Below are 21,633 nucleotides of genomic sequence, written 5' to 3'. Positions count from 1 at the left end.
GTAAGTTGAACCATATTTTGAGTAAGATGAGGGCATTAAACTTAGTCCAAGAAGGCCAAAAAACATACTTTAGCACACACATTATGAACATAGAGAATGTGGTTGTGTAGTACATACCGTATTGTGAGTAGAAGTCGCTCCTCTGCAGATATAGCTTTGCGCATCCTTGTGTCCTGAAAGGTTATCCCAGGGCGCGCTGTCTCCAAGAGTCGATCAAATATGGAAATGCTCATGCGACAGTATTGGTAAAATTTCAGTGGATGCTCCCACAGAGAAGAATAGAGGCGGTGAAAATGACCTCTTGTGAGTCGTTGCCTCAAAAGTGGATGTACCCACATGCGTCTCCTCCTCCGCGGATCCACTATCACTGGGTATGGTTGCCCAAAGCGCCGTGACAAAAGCCAGTTGAAGAGAACCTGCTCAGTTGTATTGAAACTCAGACCCTCTGCCATGTTGCACATACAGCACCAACACACTTCGTGAAGGCAAGGTCACAAATGGCCAGAATGGAGGCAGCCACCTGTTCCTGAGCTAATAAATAGGGTGCAGGCTAATGATTTAAATTGTTAGCAGGCCTCAAAACTGTTAAATGTCCATTTTGCAAGGCTGCGAGAAAATCTCGCCATACAGATTGCATACGGATGCCATATGGATTACATACGGATGCTCACACGCGCAAAATACCCGACCGCACCTTGCTTACGGATGACCTACGGACCACTATTTAGAGGTCATTCATCCGTATTACGCCTGTAAACTACGGACCGTATTTTGCGCAGGTTAGTGTGACCCCGGCCTAAGACCTCATTTCTCTCATATGTAAAAACATGGACTGTTGTTCATCAGTGGTTTGGAGCCAAGTTTCATCAGTGTTTGATCGCTGTGTCAGTTTTTACCATCAAAAGATTTTCACTAATAAAAAAAAAAATAAACTATATACCATCTACTCATTGCAATGTATGGTAATGACGGTCAGCACATGTATCGTACACTGAATCCTTCGGTTTACTTTACATCATTTGATCAAAAACAGATATGTTGTCGTGATGTTTTTGGTGGACTATTTGGTCCGCAAATAAACCACAGCCATTTATGCTGCTCCATAGCAAAAATAATCACAGATATAACCCCTATGTGACTCACTGATGTCTGACTGAGGCCTTAGATGGGTCTAAGAAGTTGTCAGTTGAGGTCCTTAGGGTCCGTTATATTTAGCGATGCACCAGCGATCCTGACAATGATACAACCTGGTCAGGATCGCTGGTGCATTTCTAAATGGTCGCTAGTGAGCTGCCAAACAGGCAGATCTCACCAGTGACGCAGCAATGATCCGGCGATCCTTCGGTGGTCGCTCTTACCTGTCACACCGCAGCTGTGATGACGACTTCCGCCTGCATCCATGCATTGCTAGTGGGCGCCAGCGGGATGCCAACAAGTAAAAAATGGCCCAGGCCATTCAAGCGCGATCAGCGATATCCAGCGGGGGGGGGGGGGGTGTTCGCAGGTACGTGTCACACAAAGTGAGATCGCTGTTGCGTCACAAAATCGGTGACTCTTTAGCGATATTGCTAGTGATCTTGCTATGTGTGAAAGGCCCTTTAGTCTCATGGTTGGGACGAACATCCCTAATAGGGTGCACAAGTGCCCCAGTGATACGCATTAGATGCCTTAGAAGACATTAAACGTGTTGGATTTGCTGAAGATTATTTAATTCTGCCGATATCGGCAACAAAATCCACATGTGAAATCCATACAGTACTTTGTGGTGTGGATCTGTCTCTGTAGAAGCTAAAATTAGTAAAAGAATAAAAATAGCCATCAGTTTAAGATCTGCAGCACAGCGTTACATTACATGCGGACTTGTTTGCATTTTCCTCCCCGGGACACCATGTTGAGGACAATAGAGAAATGTTGCATTTTACTTTCCAAATAACCAGACATCTAAATTCTCAATGATCAATCTGCCTTATGAGGTTAATTACTGTCAATCTTATACCTGACGATTCTGAGCTTTTATACAGTAGTATCTCATATTCTATTGCTTGGTGATGACATATGCCTAAAGATAAATTTGTCAGAATTGATCCAATTAGCCACAGCAATAGGACATTATAGCAATCTATGGAAGAAGGAATGCGCTTTTATTTGGCTTTAAATAGCGCTCATAATTGATTACATGTTAGCAAATGATTCCGAAAAGCAATCATTAATTATTAAAATCGCCCCCTCCACCTGAAATGGCTAGCAACTCAATCTATTACTCTCTGCCCATAGCCTTCTCAGCGGCCATCGCCATTGATTCTGCTTCTCACAAGTTCAAGCACTAAAGCCTATCAATACGTTTGGCTATAGCCGGCTGCATAATTACAGCATACAACATTTTTTATTTGTTTCAGACAATTGATCTCTGGATATGCTACGTTCATGTGTCCACACAGTATAATGAATGGTGGAAATTCCAAGCTTGGAATATGCGACCTTTCTGCCAATTAAAGAAGCCTCCCATGGATATCACCAGACATAGATGGGAGGAAGAACGGAGGGAGGAAAATTATAATACAGCATTGGAACCTTGATTATTCATGCTGTGACAGGAAGCAATAACTCACATAATTAGACGCTGTGCTTAATTCATTTACATGTTAACTATAGAATGTGTTCAAATACCCTAATTAAAGGGGTTGTCCAGCAAAAAAGGAAAATCTGCCTTACTTAGTTAGTTATGCAATTACTAATGTAGTTCACATCTAAAAGGTGTTCCTTGCAACAACTCTTCAAGTGGTACCAAAATTTTGGCAAAGTATTTTATGAACCTGTGGTAATATTCACCTAGCCACAGGTATGCTCTCAGTTTTCTCAGGTTGGGATGAGTGGGCCATTTCTGTACTGCAACTACCTTCTACTTGGTAGGGTATACTCCTGCACTGGAAACAGTGAGTCCCAGATATTCAATTTCCCTTTTAAACAAGGTATACTAGCGGGAATTGACTTTTAACCCATATCTTTGAAGCCGCTCCATTACTTGCTCCAGCCATGTAAGGTGGTCTTCAACTGTTGCGGAATAAATTATTATTATTATTATTATTATTATTATTTTAATCATTAATATTATTATCTAAATATATCAGAGTTGCTTCAAAATTAAGATTCCCCAAGCATCTTTCCATGAAATACTGGAAGGTCCTCGGTGTATTTGTCAGGCTGATAGGCATTCGGTTAAACACAAACAGGCCCATAGAATAGGACAAAGGCAGGCTTTGGACGATCTTCTATAGTTACTGTGACGTGCCAATAGCCGCTGGCCAGATCAAAGGAGGAGAAATATTTGGCCTTTCCCAAGGCGGACAGGGACTATTTGATCCTGGGTAAAGGATATCACACAGTAAAAGTGTTCAGCCATCAATTGTCCACGCAAAACATCAATGTACCATATTTCTTTTGAACCAACACAATGAGGGCCGCCCAGGGGCTCTGGCTTTTACGGATCATGCCATTAAACAACATGTGTGTGCAGCAGCAGTTCTTTCACCTCCTGGTACATCTGAGGTGGGATCTGCTCATACCTCTCTTGAATGGGAGCAGCGATTCCTGTAGGGATCTTGTGCTAAATAGCCTGAGTGCACCGAAAGTCATCTTCATGTCATGCAAACTCTATTAGATACCGCTGCAGTAATTATACAACATATCCCACTTGCCTCAGGGAGAATTCTGTGAGATTTGTCTCCATCTGTTACATGAGATGACGTCCAGCTAGTGGTACACTTCTGCCCTTTTGATTTTCAAGCAACACTGTCAAGGTCCACAGGTCTCCCTCTACATGCTTTAATTCTATAGCATCAGCTCTAATGAGATCTTTCGACATTATGCAAACTTGGGTGGCTTCTTGTTGGGACATCAACTTCAAGCTTGCTTTACACAAGTTTTTACAATGTACAGGTACGTGTCCCTGTCACACAGTGGTTAAGGTATGGACAATCAATAGTCCGGAGAATGTTTACCCCCCTCTATTGGCTCAATTTGGACATCCACACCCTCTAAGGAAACATGAGCCAGGACAGGCAAAGTGAGTACAGTCTGTCCCACTAGCAATGTCATCGTGGCTTCTGGTATTATCAACACTTTGTCAAGGTGCTGGGAGGCAGCTGGCAACTTCTGTATTTTACTGACATGCACAAGCTGTGGGAACAACTTCTTACTGGCTGGATAATGGGTAGCATGGGTCCAACTGTTTCTATCCGGGCCATCAGTCAAGAACTGCCCCAATTCTTTTAACACATACTGTATATGCCCAGGGTAACAATAGGGCCACCTCTTCAGGATGCCTTTACCAGCACTATTCATTTGCAGCCCAGATCTTTTCTGCACACCTGTACAATCATCCACACTACTCCAGCTACTGGAATAGGCAGTTAGTTGGAATCCACCAATCGAATGGTGTGTTCCTTTCTGGAGCAGGCAGCTTCGGGAAAGTGAATCTCTCAGAGACAATTTTTTCTGAGTCTTCTTCTCTTCCCTCTGAGGCTCGGAACCCAACGATATGCTCATCGACCGTGGGGCATGTTGGTTTAATTGGCGCCCCGATCTTCTCCTTTCCAGATTGAGACAGTCCCTGGAGATATATCCCCTTTCATCACAAGTACAACATTCAAGCATGCGTTCCACTGATAAGTCTAGGATGCCTCCTTTTACTTTGGGTTACAAGGTCAGGTGGGGCAATGCCAGCAGAGGTCCCCTTGAAACTGCACAGCTTACCTCGGATAACCTGTATTTCCTGGTTCAGCTCCTGGGCCCAGTCAGGCTCTGTGTGCTTTGATCCAGGGGTGACCACTTCAATTCTCTGGACCACACCAGACAGGGGCTTCCATTTCAAAAACCCAAACTTCGGCTCAGACCTCAAAAAAGCACAGATCTTGATTCACATGCAGATGCTCCTTTAAGGCCTGTCATCAGTAGGGGTCTCCCAGTCCAGCAACTAGTTGATCCTGCAGCAGTACATCCAATGGACCTAGCCCTCTGAATCCATCTTTGGTTTTCTTAAAGATAAGGGCCATCACTTCCTGCAATACATTAACATACTGAGCTACAGGCTCCCTTTCCACTTGGACCTGCCAAAACAACCACATGTAGAGGTGCCATAAGTCTGCAGTGTCATGTAAGTTATTCTTGCATTTCTTGCCTATGCAGGGGTCATCAGATTTTCCCGCCAGTCAGCAACACATTCTGACAAAGTGTAGTAAAGTGCATTTAGCCTCCAACACACCAACCGGCCCCCTTCCCACCTAATGTCCTAGCTCAGGCCAGCCTCGGTGCCATATGTTATATCTGAAAGTTTCGGCCCTGCTCACTCACGCTGTTCCTCTGTAACCGCAAGTGAGCTCCTCTGGTTATCGTCCGCTTGCAGGTCTTTGGTACTTGACCATTGGAGGATGTCCCCTAGGCCTGGGGATGGAAGAACTGGTCTCAACTCTTGACTAGTGTCATCTGGTCCCTGTAACTTGATGGGCATAGAGCACAGGTCCCGGTCTTGACTGGCACAGTCTGGATTCTGAGTCTCACTGGGCATCGTCTGGACTGTGTCAGGCGATAACCGGCACCTTGGTGATGTAGGCTTCCTGGTGGGGCCTGTCACACTGGCATCAGATACCACCCATTCTTCGTGTCTGCTCACCTCTCTTTCTTGACTCCAAATCCCTCTGCTTTTTGGCACGCAGGACTATTATATCCAGGAACTCTGTCTTGATGGTCACCTGCTCATGTCCAGCACAAGAACTTGCTCCCTCTCCAATTCTTCTGGAACAAATTGGTTTCACCTGGTTTCACCTTGCCAGCAGATGGTGGTCTTTACACACTAATGTCACATCATTCAAGGGCTCTTCAAGGTTTCACTGCTTCCTCTTATATTTCCGAACAGATGTATTTCAATTGAATGTGCATTCAATGATGCATATTCAGCTGAAATAAAGTGCTAATGTCATCAGCCCTCTAGACCAGGCCTTGATTGTCAAGGGGTCTACAGCGCATGTGCAGAAATGACATTGAAGGAATGGAGGACACGTGAGAAGAATCATTTTTTTCCTTTATGTGTTTGTGAAAAATGGTGCAATAGGGGACATTTATACAATATGAGGACCAGAATGGGACATTACTATAAGAAGGGGATTAGGATCAGGCCTTACTATAAGAAGTAGGCCTGTATTGTCATTAATAAAAGAAGGGGACCAGGATGGGACATTAGTATATGAATGGGATCAGGATGTGACATTAATACAATATGGGGACTTGGATGGGGATATAACTGCAATATGGGCACATGAATGTGGACCTTACAACAAGAAAGGGACCAGGCTGGGTCATTACTATATGAAGGGAAAAAGGATTGGACCTTACTATAAGAAGGGTACAAGGATGTGACATTACTATAATAAGTGGCCTTAGTATAAGAAGGGGGGGGGTTCAACATAATCATCTCTGAGATTGAAAGTTTTTTGTAAATGTTATAAATTTCCTAATGCTCATACACATTGGCATGATTAAAAAGCAACTTCTCCATAAAAGAGTTGTCCCATATTAATGTGATTTCCTAAAGGGACATTTAAACTGACAGATAATAGTGAACGAGCGGTGTAAAAAACACTTGTTTCTCATTTATCTTGTCTTGTAAACAGGCTGCTGATATCCCCAAGAATTATCAAAATACTTGTTTATTGGGTGAAATTATCTTTTATGAAGCATAAAAATTCATCATTTTTGGTGATGCATCTTTCCATGTAAACAGGACTTGCACTGTCGAGAACAATGGTAGCCTTCGTGAACTGAGCGATCTTGTATAGATCGCTCAGTGCGCATAATTTACTTTGGTCTGCTTGACTAAATAAGTAATAAAATGACCCCCATTGGTAAAAGTTTACTGACAGGCAAATGTATCATACCAGTGGTTGGTCTGTATTAGGATACATCATCAGTATAAAATCAATGGAGATTCAACGCCCAGCAACCTCATCAGTTAGAAGTTTAAATCAACTGTGTTATGAGCTGAGACCTTACACCTCTGTACACTGCATAGAGGCCCATTTCAGCTACTACACTTCTGCTTCAATTCCGAGCACATGCCCTCAAGAATGGCCTCTACACAGTGTATGCAGCTGTGCTTTAGAGTGCTGTTTACGCTATGTATGTTTTGAACTTTTTACTATTATGTCTCCATATCTCTCCATCCACTACTGCTTTGAACGTGGGACTACTATAATTCTATAATTTTATAGACAATCATCTTGTCTATCTCATACATAAATTTCTGCATCCAAAGAAAAAGATAGGATGGCACTCACCACCCCATTAAAAAAGTATTTTATTCAGATATCACATTAAAACAGAGAGGCAGGAGAGTTCTTAGTGGAGATGTAATGGACATAAATTTGACTTGCAACTATTTTGCATATGATTAGTTATGCAGATTTCTGTCGTATTGCTGCATTGTTACTGTTTTGCTCCTGGTGGTGGAAAACTCTTTTTTCTTCCTGTATACTATAATTTACAATCTATTCTCACATTCCCTAATAGCTCAGTATGTTATTAGGTTCATTCCAAAGCAAAAGATAACTGGCTCAAATCGAGGAGCAGCCATGAAAAACATTTCCCAAAGAAAGAGAAACATCATCACCAGCTTACCGATAGCTGTCTCTCAGCCAAGAAAATTGCCAAACTGTATCATGTGAGGGCCATGACAGTTGGAAGAATACGAAATGAAGTTTGTCCTTCCACTTAAAAGCCAAGAGGTGGCTGTTCAGGCAAAATATCAGAGTCAACAAGTCAGCTCATCACAAGGGCTATCAGTTCTGGCTTCGAAATAGTGAGATCACAGATGTCCATGCAACTACCTTTTTTCAAGGTAAAATTATGTTTTGATGTGTTTATTTTTAGGTTGTAGTTCAATTGACCTTACCATCAGGGTCTCTTGCATTTGTTTCATCTTGGGCTCTTTGTTCAGCTTTACCTATAGGACCTGAGTGTTTTATCTGTTTTGGGGCTATTTATTCTATTTGATTGATGACTGATGCATACTTGTTCAGTGATGTGTCATGTGTGATACTTCCGGTGCACACAGTGGAGAAATCTGTATGGTACTTATATTGGTCCTTCAGGTGTCATTCATACCTTCAATGGTTTTTTAATTGGTTTAATATATGTTTTGTATCTTGTTTGTGTAACTATGTTAAATTATGTTCTAATAAAATCTATTGCTTTTTATATTTGACATTAATCAATGGTGATGCTGCCCATTGGTGTACACACTTCTTTTCTCTTAGAATATTCAATCCCCAGACTGGAACGCAATCGAACACTTGTGGATAGAGTTGAAGGAAAAACTGTATCCATACCCAAGTGAGTTAAGCTGTATACTCCAACTCTGAGAATGTGTAGAAGAGACCTGGGAGATTTTAGTCAAGACATGCAGTGACATGACAAGAATCTTCATAACTAATCATATCATATAAATAGTTGCAAGTAGAGTTGAGCGACTTTGGTCGGATCGGGTTTCATGAAACAAAATTTGCTTCAGATGAAACTGGTCCGACTAGGGCAAAAAAAGTCGGAGTTTCGTCTGAAACCCGACCCCAATGCAAGTCAATGGGGAATAAAAGTCGGCATTGAGCGGATGACATTCATCCACTCAATGCCGACTTTTGTTCCCCATTGACTTGCATTGGGGTCGGGTTTCGGACGAAACTCCGACTTTTTTTGCCCTAGTCGGACCAGTTTCATCTGCAACAAATTTTGTTTCATAAAACCCGATCCAACCAAAGTCGCTCAACTCTAGTTGCAAGTCAAATATATGTATGAGATAGCCAAGATGATTGTCTATACAATGATGGTAGCGGCAATAGTGGATGGTAAGATATGGAGCCTGAAAGACAAAAGTTCAAAACATAGTTACCCTTTTGCTCATTAGACAGGTCTTCGATAAGTCCTGGCAAACCAGTTTAATTTTTTTTTTACAAAATTGGCTATTGTGTCTTAAATAAGTGTACTTGATGAACTTTACTCTCATACAAACAGTACATGTGAATAGAATCATCAAACAAACCAGTAATAAATTCTGAACCATTTATTCAAAGTTTTGTATGTGAAAAAGGAATTCCCATGTTAGCATTGATGCTAAATTGCTTGGATATGCGACTATGTCACTTTTTGAAAGGTGTGGGAATCTGATGATCATGGTAATGAATGGGCTGCAGCGCTAATTTAGTCCCCTCTATTGTCCTTTCCTGGTCAGTGGAACCGCAGCCCATGTACTGTGCAGGGAATTGTAGCACAGCTTTATTCAAGTGAATAGAGTCTAGAGTGCCACTGTGAGGGTAAAATATTAAAAAAGAAGTCCTAGTGATATCCCATCACAATGGGAATAGCCCTTCACTTCAGGCTTTAGGCAACACAGAAATACAAGAGTCATCTTAAAGCACCATTCCAGCATTTTTTTTCCAGCACTGGAGTGGTGCTACTAAGTTCCCGGTGCTTTAAAAAGTGCATGGTTACTGCAATTTGAACCCGGAGTGACTTTATAGAAAAAAAGGTTGAATTCAACCTTGTAATTAGAATATGTTTCTTTATAACGATTGCAAAGACATAAAATCTTAGAAGTCCTATGTAACATTGAGTCTTTAAGGCACATGTGAATGAGGGTCTTGACATTATTAAGCAAGGAGTGGTCCTGAGGTCCTGATCACTACATGTGACAACCTCATATCATTGGTTTTCGAGGCATACACCGGAGCGTCGACATTTGTAACATTAGTTACACTTTTTATACCATTACACTTGTTCAGATGGATTACTGGAGAACTTACAGGCTTTGGATTCCAGTGTAAAGTTCCATGTCCAGTACATTCAAAATCTGTAAATCCTCCCAGTTTTCTATGTGTCTGTAACAAAAAGAAACATTGCTGTTAGTCATCATCAAAACGTGACTACCTTACTGTACCGCAAGCTTTAAAAGGTGGTGAGTAACATTTATAAGTGGGTGGTGAATGTGAAAGGATGATTGTTTCTTACAAGAAAGTTTAAAACATATTTACAGTGATTTTATCATAAGCTATTCAGTGTATGTGTTCTGTGATGAAAATTTAACTTTTTACTTTTCTTTTAGAAATTCATGCGGAAAAACATGCTGTAGTTATATTTTTTCATTAATGTTAATTTTGAACTTATCATTTTTTTAAACCTTTACGCTTAGGGGGTTCTTAGTCACACACTTCTGATAATGAAACAAACAATAAAACACTGATACCATTTCATGTTCACATTAAAAAGCTATAGCTTCAAAGAGGCCATCTAGATTTCAAAAATGAATAGCCTATATTTAGAACAGATCATCAATAGAGATAAGCGACCGTGAACTGTAATGTTCAGAGTTCGCATTGTACACCTAGTATCCGATGCTGAACCCTGAAAATGGACTTTTCAAGGAAGTCGGTGAGGATAGAGAGAGAGAGGAAAGAGAGAATCAAGCACCAAAGTTCATGTTCCCATCGATTTCAATGGGGATCAGGTTCAGGTTCATGTTCGGACACAGATCGGCTACCCAAACCGAACTGTGGACTGAATTTCGGTCGAACACAATTAACTCATTCCTAATCATCAATATTAAAGGAAACCTGTCACACTCAGAAAAGCAATTTACCTACAGGTATAGCGTTAATATGCAAGCAAATAATGTTTACATCCTGTATAGTCAGCTTACTGGTGGAACAGCTACAGGGAGAAAGCTAAGGAACATTCTCCCTGCAGCCGCTTGCTTCTAGTCATCGGGGAGATGCAGGGAGCTGTAACAGTTGCTGCTCAATATACAGTGATCACTCTGTAACCATTCACTGGCACACTGATTAACAGCCATCTCTGACTCCTGTCTGCAAGACAAGCTGTCAATCAAAGTACCAGGAGGTGTTGACAGATGTGCTTATTGTATAGTGATGGGTGAATGAAGCAAGCGGCTACAGCTAATTATTTCATTTTCACCAGTATGCTGACCGCACAGGATTTAAATGCTCTTTACCTGCAGATTAACTCCATGTCTGCAGGTAAGTAGAATTTTTGCAGATGACAGGTTTCCTTGGTGGGTGTCTGATTCTTGGCAAGCCCACCAAAAAACTGTTTAAAGGGTCCATAGTGTTTACTTGGATATGACCAAGATTTTACACCCAACAAAACTTGTAAAAAAATGAAGGTGTTCTAGAGTAATGTAGCCAAAGAAGAGACAATGAAGGCATAGCTGAGAAAGGAAGAGAGGAGATTCATCTGAGGGACTGGAAAGCCAGGTTATAGCTAATTTGGTCACCGAGGACAGATGTAAGTAGGAGTATGGAAGTAGGAGTAGATGGCCTACTAACACATATTGTATTTAGTGCATTATATACCACTTTAATTAAATTCAACGACAATTCAGAAAAGTCAATCAAACCAGAAACCTCTGTGGTCCATTTAAAAATCACTGATTATTTTTTGATAGAGGAAAAATATATCTTAACTATTGGTAAGACCAATGATTATACAAGTCACTGAAGAGAAAATGTAGAACATATGTGGTTGCACAGCACTGTTGGGAATATGATTCTGTGTGATTTACTTGTCTTACATTTACATATTCGCCACATAATAAAGAATATTCTGCAATGGAAAAGGCCTTTTTATGAATACTGCACATATCTAAGCACATACATTTCCAGAGTGTTTGTCCTTGTCTCATCACCCACCCATCTGCATGAACATCTTCCCGTAACCAAACAATTCCTTATGTGCTGACATCCCAGTCTGCTGCCTAGCTAGGGGGTTAAGCTGCTCCTCGCACATGTTGACGAGCAAGCACCGATGTTTTTAACTTTGTCATTTTTTTTTCTTTTTTCTTGCTGCCACCCACGCAATAGCTGCTTCCTTTATGTAAATATGTGTACTATAGAGCAGGTTGGTATATCTTTTTGCATAAATGATTTCAGAAGAAGTCAAACCAATGTCTAGGTTAAAAGGCTGCTCAGTAATTAGATCTGCCTCTCTCAAACTGAAAAATTACCTGTTAATATATAGTAAGTATTTACATTTTATTTCTCCATCAAGCTGTTAACAATTCCATTCAGAAATTTCTTAGCTGTGCCTATTGCTGAAAAAACTGTTTAACAAGATCCCCTGTCCACCAACGTTGTTTCACCTGTCATGGTCGCACAGACATCTACATCTCCTTCAGGGTAGAGGTGTAACATGAAGCTTTTGGACGCCAATGCATCCCATCTACAAACTCCTTCTTATAATACATATTCTTTTTAGTCCTGTGGGCCCAAGGTTGCCAACTTAATTTTTTACTTTTTTCTGGAGAGCTTAAAAAATCATAAAATCATAGACGGCCAACATTTTTCTACTGGCACATTGGAGAACAATCGCTGAGATTCTAAGTGATATATGTCTCTAGCCTATCATTCTGGTATGAAGGCATCACTTGCATTCACTGTGAACTGATAAATGAAGGTAATTACATTCATAATATTCTGCACAGGTTTTTTAACTTCAATTTTTTTTACTGAAGGGTGAAAAAAGTGCCATACTTTTACAGACTGTCCAGAAAGTTTTGGGTGGTTGCAGCCCTTTTTTTGCTCCTTCTGGCTCCAGGATCTGGTGTAACACCTGTCTCTGCACCCTCTACAGCCATGACCCTGCCTGCAGGAGTTGTAAAGATGACCATATTTGTATCACTGATTTTACAGAAAGATACAAGGAATGGCTCTATTGATCTTTAGACCTCTAGGTCCTCTGTCATCACACTCTTGGTTGACTTTAGAGGAGAAGCGGCAGAACATGCGCAGCTTTCTCCGTTAATATGTGTGGGAGCTTAAAATATAGCCAATCTGGTGTGCTACCTATGGATATCCAATAATCTAGAATAGAGTACTCTAATGATCTAGACCTATAGACCAATATAACACCATTTAAAGGGGTTACCTATGACTTTGATACTGATGGCTAATTTTTAAGGTAGACCATCAATATCTCCCCATTATCGTCTGTTTGAATGGGCATCAGCACTCCAGCAAGTGACACCTTCATTGTTTACCAGGCGCACTGCTGTATTAGGGCACTCACTACCACTACAAAATGTACAAACGAACACTATACTGGTAGGGGTGGTGGAATTCTCCAACATTCTGAAACTGCTGGCTGATACTAAGGATAGACCATCAATATCAAACTCCCATAAACCGCCTTTCATTAAGAAGTATTGCACAATATTTTTATAGACCATGTTTGCACCATTTTGCTTAAAAAAGGCTTAAAATGTATGTCAATTTTACAAGGCCTAATTAAAGAAGCAAAGATTTAGTGTGAAGGTAGATCAAGGGCCCCAATATACACATTAGACTAATATCAGCAAAGCCAACCAGTTTTGGCAGGAACATCTAACAGTCTAATGTGTATGGTGCCTCCTGACTCTCCCTATAGATGACGTTGGGGAAATAATGGTCGGACTTGGACAGTTTGCGTTTCAATGCCTAACCTTTTCGTTCTTCTGGAGATAAACCAACAGAGCCGTCTGAAAGCAACTTTCTCAACCCTCACTTTTGAAAACACATGAACAATCAATGATGCAGTATGTTTATTTGTACAGTATGGGAGTAACCAAGAGAGACTTTCTCATTTAGCTGACAGCTGTCTATTGTGTTGGGGGGGTCTTAAGTTTGTTGAATGTAGGAATGCTGTGTCAGTTACAAAATTGCTGCCTGTGTCGGGTATGGGTAATGTTTAGTGTGATCTAGATTTATATATTAAAGCCATTCACACTATTACATGCAGCTGGTGTACACAGTTTCACTCATAGAGAAGTGAATGTGCAACAGTAGCCTTGCTGGGAAGAAATTATGATGTTCGGCGCATACATTAATTATAGAATATGACAGAAAATCTGTAGAAGGATGTGATAAATTACTGTGTGCTGCAAATCTATAAATCTGCTGAAAGATGCCATGACAAAATAACTACATTGAATCCTACATCTCAAATTGCAAACAGACCTTCCACTGAAGTGTTAAATATTGTGGCTTTCGTCTTTTGCTGAGGGCCGGAAAAAATTAATGAGCTTTACTCCTACAAGCCTGTAAAAGATATATTCACTTAATGAATATATTAACCCCATCATCTCCTGTCTGGCTGACGCCAGGCATTTTCTTAAATAACAGCCATATCAGAAGGGCGATGGACATAGCATAGGGTTATCAATCTAGAATAGATAGAAGGTGTGGAAATAAATTACTTTCTATTACTGAGTGTATAGACATGATGATGAATAGTATGATTGACAGCTTAAATTGCAGTCCTGTTTATTGGTAACAAGCTTTCCTACTTATGGAAAAAAGAGAAGTCCTTGAGTTGTCATCTTTGGCCTAGTAATGAAAATGTCTGCTTAGCTTTTGCTCGGCTAATAGGGGTTTATTCTGCAATTTCAAAATGCTGTCATCATTATACGTTATTCCCCATGTCCTTAAGAACTAACCTGTCAAATATGCAGCAGTGCAGGTGTAAGGGGGTGGAAGGATACTGTTGCCTTGCTCTTCCTCCTTTAATGTTCTTAATGTTTTTTTTTTTTTTAAAAAGCAACGTTCACCAATCCAAAACAGTGTGAAAAAGCAGGGTGCAATTATTCAATAAAAACAAATAAACTTTATTGAGTATGTTTAAAAAATAGGCCCTATAATGGCAACGAGACGAACTAAACATACACAAAGAGAACTCACACAGTCAGGGCTGGCCTGAACGTATAGGCGAGCTAGGCGGCCGCCTAGGGCGCCGACCCAAAGGGGGCGCCAGAGAAAAAATAGAAAAATTTATAAAAAATATTTTCAAAAGGCAAAACGTTTTAGGGATGGAAAGAAAAGTGTACATATTTAAGGGCAAATATGACACAAGAGAGGTTGGTTGGGTTGGCAACAATTTCGATAGAAGCTGAAGTTGCTAAACAAATTAATCTCGGTGACTTAGTGTCATCCTTTTAAAAAAAAAAAAGGCAAGGAAACAAAAATTTTAATTACCTATGGTCGTTTTTGTTTTGTGTTATTGATTACTTTGTATATATTTGTCCTATACAACGTCTCAGAAGATTAAAGAGTTAAGAGAGAGTTAATTAATCATTGTTGTTGTGGTTTATTTTGCTCCTAAATTTATATCCCAAGTTTTCATCTACTGCCAAGAATAGTAGGGATGCAACAAAATAGTTTTGCCTAGGGCGCCGTAATCTCTCGGGCCGGCCCTGCACACTGTCAACACTCAGCTGTACTCTACTGTACTGTTGACCCAATAGTTGACTATCCTTAGTTAACAATCAACAGTTTAGAACTCATAAAAGAGACCAAAAGACAAGGTCCACAATAGTGCTGTAGTGCAAATACTAAAATCATGAGAGAAATTGACTGTCCAGTGGTTTAGCACACAGCTACGCTGCTGACCCAATAATTGGATATCCCTGAATAACAATCAACGGCTTAGAACTCATGAAAACGCCCAAAGGACGAAGTCCACACTGGTGGCTTGTTCAAGTGTTGTAGAGCAAACACTCAAATCATGAGCGCAATCGAGTATCCAGTGTTTCAATGACATCAGATTCAAATAAATAGGAAAGATCTCACCTCGCTTTATTTTACTGCACTTCAAGGGACCATAACTAGAGATTCTCCAAGGGGGGAGGCTTTTATTTCAATCCACATGAGGTGAGATCTTTCCTATTGTATTGTACCTACTGTATTGTATTGTATTGTATTGTATTGTATTGTATTGTATTGTATCTACACATATAAATACCTGTCTGTATTCATCATCTCATGAAATACACTTACATTTGACCAGCTTGCTTTTTCTGAAATTGGCTGCGCCCCTGACCAATGTGCGGAAATTTTGCACGGGCCAAGCTAGTTATTATTATTATTATTATTATTAACAATAATAACATTATTATTATCCTCATCATTGTTATTATTCATATATGATCGTGATGGTGATAAAATTATTATCATTGTTATTATTGTGTTATCATTATAATGGAATTATTATATAATACTATTACTATCATTGTTATCATTATACAATCATTATAATGGAATCATTATCATTTGTATTGTTAGTTTTGTTATTATGTGGTACGTGACATCTGTTTTTTGGTGCAGGAGATAATCAGGCATCTCTACATAACTATCCGTCTACTTAGGCAGATGGAATATTCAAGAAAAAAATATTAGCAACTTAACAATAGAAAACAACATACAAATGTGTATTTGAAAAATCCCTTGTGACAATAATTAGTTAGTCTGCTTTTCCAAGCAAACAAAACATTTTTTTCAATTGGAATCATCTGGATATAATGATCCTGTATCTAGAATTTGTCCTGTACTTGCTATAGTGCCCCCTAGTGTTACTGCATTTTCTTCCACTAAATATCTTGGTAGTTACACATTCTCAATAGCTTTTCCTCAGTATTGATTGAATTAACAACCATGTAACTGCAATATCCAAACACTCAAAGAGTAACCATCAATTTCATTTTTATATCATAAATGAATAGTACACGTGGCTACATTATTGAGATAGGAGATGGCAGCTGCTACTGATAAGACTCTATATAAGGGGGAGAAGAGAGGAGCTAGAGACAGATCTCCTCTCTCCTTTCTCCCTCTACAAAGAATGAGATCAGTCACAACTGCCATTTAAAAGTTGCTTTTTTTTCTGTATAATATTCATTTATTAAATGAAAATCAAAACTACTGTTACTCTTTAAATGTTTTGAAAAATGGTTCCAATTGAAAAATTATGTTTTTCATGATCAGAGTAAATAAAGGTTTAATCATTGGACAGCGTCTTTGAGGGGGTAGTTCCCTTTCAAAGATTGATCCCCTCTAGTGTAAGGGTAAAAAGCAAACTGAGTTATTCATCGCTCTCCCGGTAACTAGTGCTGCCCTCTCCATCACTGGTCAAGTCTTTGTTGATAGGCTGAAGCGTTGTTGTCAAGTCAGCAGTGCTACAAGCAATCATTAAGCTCAGCAGCTTGTGGTGTCTAAATGGACAGGGCCTATGACCTCAATAATTGACTACAGCACCGGTGACATGATGCAGAAGATCAACACAGATTGGAGCAGTATTGGAAAGGAAGAAATTGACCTCAGAGGCTGTGTGAGATTTCAGTTTCTCAGTTTGTTTGCTTTTTTAGCCCTGGACCTATATGGGAATAAGCTTTAACAGGTTGTTTTTTGCACTAAGGGGCAGGGCCGGCATCAGCACCCGGCACACCCGGGCAAGTGCCGGGGCCCTGGAGAGACAGGGGGCCCACTCATGCTGTCTGGGATACCATACACAGCTCCGAGTGCCAACCGTCACTGCCACGCCCCCATGCACAGACCCCATCCTCACCCTCCCAGAGAGACCCACCACAGCCCCTCACAACAAGCAATGATGTCGCTAGGCTGTTCTCTTCCGTACGCACAGGACCTGTGATGAAGTCACAGAAGGGGAGGAGTCAGAGATCATATGATCAGGGGCATCGGTGTCTGCAGGACTCTGCTGTGCTGGTCAATTGGTCATCATGGTGTTAGGTGAGGAAAGTTTATATGTGGGGTCAGGAGGGGTTTACAGGGTGGATGTAGCAGAGCTGTGTGCATACGGAGCAGAGCCGTGTGTGTACGGAGCAGAGCCGTGTGTGTACGAGGTGTACGGTGCAGAGCCATGTGGGTACAAGGTGTGGGGAGTGGAGCCGTGTGTGTACGAGGTGAGGGGAGTGGAGCCTCATATGTATTAGGTGTACGGAGCGGTGCCGCATGTGTACAAGGTGTACTGAGCAGAGCCGCGTGTGTACGAGGTGTACGGTATGGAGCCCGGAGCCGTGTGTGTACAAGGTGTACAGAGCAGAGCCATGTATGTACGAGGTGTGCAGAGCGGAGCCGCGTGTGTACGAGGTGTACGGTGCAGAGCCTGGAGCCGTGTGTGTACGAGGTGTTCAGAGCGGAGGAACCGTGCATGTACGAGGTGTGTGGAGCGGAGCAGCGTGTGTACGAGGTGTACGGAGTCCAACCGCGTGTGTACAAGTTGTGGGGAGCGGAGCCGTGTGTGTATGAAGTGTACGGAGCAGAGCCGCATTTGTACGAAGTGTACGGAGCGGAGCCAGATGTGTACAAAGTGTACGGAGCGGAGCCGGATGTGTATGAGGTGTAAGGAACGGAGCCCTGTGTGTACAAATAATACGGAGCTGAGCCCTGTGCTTATGGAGTGGAGCAGAGCCAGGTGCGTACAGGGTGTATGGAGTGAAGCCACATGTGTATGGAGTGGAGCCGTGTGTGTACGTAGCAGAGCCGTGTGTATACAAGGTGTACAGAGCGGAGCCATGTGTGTAAGAGGCATGCAAAGCGGAACCGTGTGTGTATGAGGTATGCGGAGCCATGTGGGTTTGAGGTGTATGGTGGGGAGCATTCATACCTCCCAACCGTCCCAGATCCAGCGGGACAGTCTCGATTTTGAGAGAGAGACTGCCCCAGCCGGGAGCTTACTTTTCCCGCGGACACAGGAGTATACGGCAGAGCCCCAAGGAGCACTTTAAAACTCACATGAGACGTTCTACCAGAAGTGACATGCTGGAAGCTGACTGGAAGTGAGGTAATTTCGGGAGGAGATTGTGACGGAACCATGGAGGCACTTCAGGGGATGCTTCAGATCCATCACTGTGTCCTCCTCCGACAGCGTGAACAGCGGGATCGCCTTGGAATCGAGGATGTTGGCCATATGAGAGGATCATGATATGTCCTGCATCGGGAGGCTCAGGTGGGCACTATAATGGGAGTCAGGCTGCTATGGTATCTTTATAGAATATTTCTTTCTCTATCTCTTTCTTTCTCTCTTTTTGTTTGTTCTTTCTCTCTCAGTTCTTTCTCTCTAATCTTTTTTTTTTCTTTTTCTCTCTCTGTTCTTTCTTTCTCTCTCTGTTCTCTTTCTTTCCCCTCTTTCTTTGTTTCTCTCTGTTCTTACTCTCTCTGTTCTTTCTTTCTTTCCTCTCCTTCTCTCTCTCTGCTCTTTCTCTCTCTCTCGCTGTTCTTTTTCTCTTTTTTTCTCTTTGTTTTTTCTTTCTTTTCCATCTTTCTTTCTCTCTCTCTGTTCTTTCTTTCCCCTCTATCTATCTTTCTTTATCTGTTCTTTCTTTCCCCTCTTTCTTTCTTTCCCCTCTTTCTTTCTCTCTACCTCTCTGTTCTTTCTTTCCCATCTTTTCTTCTCTCTCTCTTCTTTTTTTCTGTCCACTCTTTCTTTCTTTCTCTATTTCTTTCCCCTCTTTCTTTCTTTCTTTCTTTCTTTCTCTCTCTGTTCTTTTTTTCTGTCCACTCTTTCTTTCTTATTTCTTTCTCTTTGTTCTTTCTTTCTTTCTTTCTTTCTCTCTTGGTTCTTTCTTTCCCATCTTTCTTTCTCTCTCTCTGTTCTCTCTTTCACCTCTTTCTTTCTCTTTCTCTCTGTTCTTTCTTTTACTCTGTTCTTTCTTTCTTTCTCTTTCTTTCCCTTCTTTCTTTCTCTCTCTCTCTGTTATTTCTTTCTCTCTCTCTGTTCTTCCTTTCTTTCTCTCTGTTCTTTCTTTCTCTTCTTTCTTTCCCCTCTTTCTTTTTTTCTTTCTTTTCTCTCTCTCTCTGTTCTTTTTTTTCTTTCTTTCTCTCTCTGTTCTTTCTTTCTCATCTTTCTTTCATACATACACTACTAATAAATAGCCTCCTTCACATGAACATATTTTGCCACAGAACGTGTGTCCGTGTGGATCACATGCATGTCCATGTGATCTACATGGAGACAAGTCCGTTTTTGGCCGGCACCACGGATGCCACACGGCATGAATCGTGGTATGTATTAAATGGGGGGCCCACTGAGACTCTTTTGCCCGGGGCCCTCAAAAACCTGGAGCCGGCCCTGCTAAGGGGTTCTACCCTATTATTTAAGAGATTCCAGGTCTCCTTTATTTTTCTCCTATTGAGCTAAGAACTGACTGCTGCGCACCTGCCTGTTCTACCCTATAAGAAAAAAATCAATAGTTCCAGAAAACCCCTTTATAGAGAAACTTTCACTTGAAAAAACACTATTAACCTGCACATACAGGGTTCATCTGCAGGTTAATAGCATTGTGAAATTGTCTGGCGCCCGCACTTTGAGCCCCTCTGATGGAAGCAAAAGAACTTTATTCTCCCCGGCATTGTTCGACGTTCATTGATAGGTGTAGCACCAGCAAGGTTTCGGACACCATTCTGTGTATAGAGAGCAGTGACTGTAACCATACCTGGCACTGACTGACAGCCAACCCTAAAGATGAACGAGCATTTTGTCACGTGATAGGTTCCTTTTAAATACAGCTGCAGATGATTACATTGGATTCCATGTGTACAGCTCTATATATTACTATTGTGCAAAATGTTTTTACATCAAATGATTATCACTCCAGCATTGTTTTTTATTTCATGGCTTGTGTGGTGGCACTAATGTAAATTCCCTGTCCCTAGTTTTATACTTACCAGCTTTTGACTTCCGCTATGGTTGTATTCTGCTAATTTTTATCTGCTGCATCCTTCCCTTATTTTCTGGGCAAGCTGGAAGTGACAGTTACCTCTGATTTCCAGTAGCTCATCAGTTAGGATCACAAGATGGCAGCCAGGAACAGCAGAAGATAGTGGCTGGTAAGTATATTACTAAGAGTAGGGAATATACAATAGTGCTACCTCTCCAGTGCTGAAATTTAAAAAAATGCTGCAGTGCTGCTTTAAAAATCCCTCCTGGGGATATGCCCAAAACCATGTAATTGTTGTTTGCAATATCCAACTTGTATGTAGTGTAAGGGGTTCTTCACTCTTTCTCTCAGCGGTTGAGGTAGATATAGGAAGCAAGTTCTTAAGTCAAAGCAGGAAGATTTATTCAAGCCCATAAACTTCCACAGGAAAAAAAAGGCTTTTCTCCAGCATAAACAGTACAATATAGAAATATACAGTTCCACGCCAAGTACAGGCTCACTGGTTTACAATTACATCCTCACAACTCTGCAAAGGAACACAGGTCTTTCCACCTTCACTCAAAGGCAGGACTGAGGCAGCTCATCTTTGTTTTAAATGGCCTGGATAGGAAAATGTGAGTGACTAGTCCCACCCAGCTCTTCCAGTTGTTACTAAAACATGGACCCAAAATCCAAGCCTATTTTAAAAAAAAAATCTCTCGGCACTCTCTGTGCAGGAGTCTTCGTCTCCGAGTCTTACATCACTGAGATTAGCCACCACAGTGACACAATACCTTCCATCCATAAATTCCCTGGCTGCAACCATAAAGTACTTATATTATTTCAGTCAAATAAACCTATAGAGCCTTACTGTGTCCCAAAATGCCTGCCTTTCATAGGTTTGTTCGGCAGATTTGAAAAGAATTGTAGAAGATTCAATTGGATATTATATATTAATGAGGAATTGTCCGCCAGATTCATTGATTCTAGGGAAAAATGTACAGTATATGTAGCATTGTGCCATGCAAAAGCACCAAAAAGCCCATAACGTGTCATTGTGACTCCACACAGACTCCATCGTTTTGATGTATTGCGCGCATGAGACTTAACGATAC

At 41.2% G+C, this 21,633-nt stretch overlaps 1 protein-coding gene across 10 annotated transcripts in view; it reads right to left on the bottom strand.

Moving 5' to 3' along the window:
* NTRK3 (neurotrophic receptor tyrosine kinase 3) overlaps positions 1-21,633 on the bottom strand; it is a 956,517-nt gene that overhangs the window by 689,660 nt on the left and 245,224 nt on the right. For all 10 annotated transcript variants that reach the window (XM_073568722.1, XM_073568721.1, XM_073568726.1 and 7 more), the window contains exon 3: positions 9,846-9,920. In XM_073568722.1, the coding sequence (XP_073424823.1) occupies positions 9,846-9,920 (75 nt within the window). The remainder of the gene's footprint in view (positions 1-9,845; positions 9,921-21,633) is intronic.

This window comes from Dendrobates tinctorius, unplaced genomic scaffold (assembly GCF_039654945.1).
Source record: "Dendrobates tinctorius isolate UK_male_01 unplaced genomic scaffold, ASM3965494v1 ptg000022l, whole genome shotgun sequence".
NCBI classification, from domain to species: domain Eukaryota; kingdom Metazoa; phylum Chordata; class Amphibia; order Anura; family Dendrobatidae; genus Dendrobates; species Dendrobates tinctorius.
The sequence above is the reverse complement of the archived record's forward strand: the minus strand, read 5'-3'. Positions and strand labels throughout refer to the sequence as shown.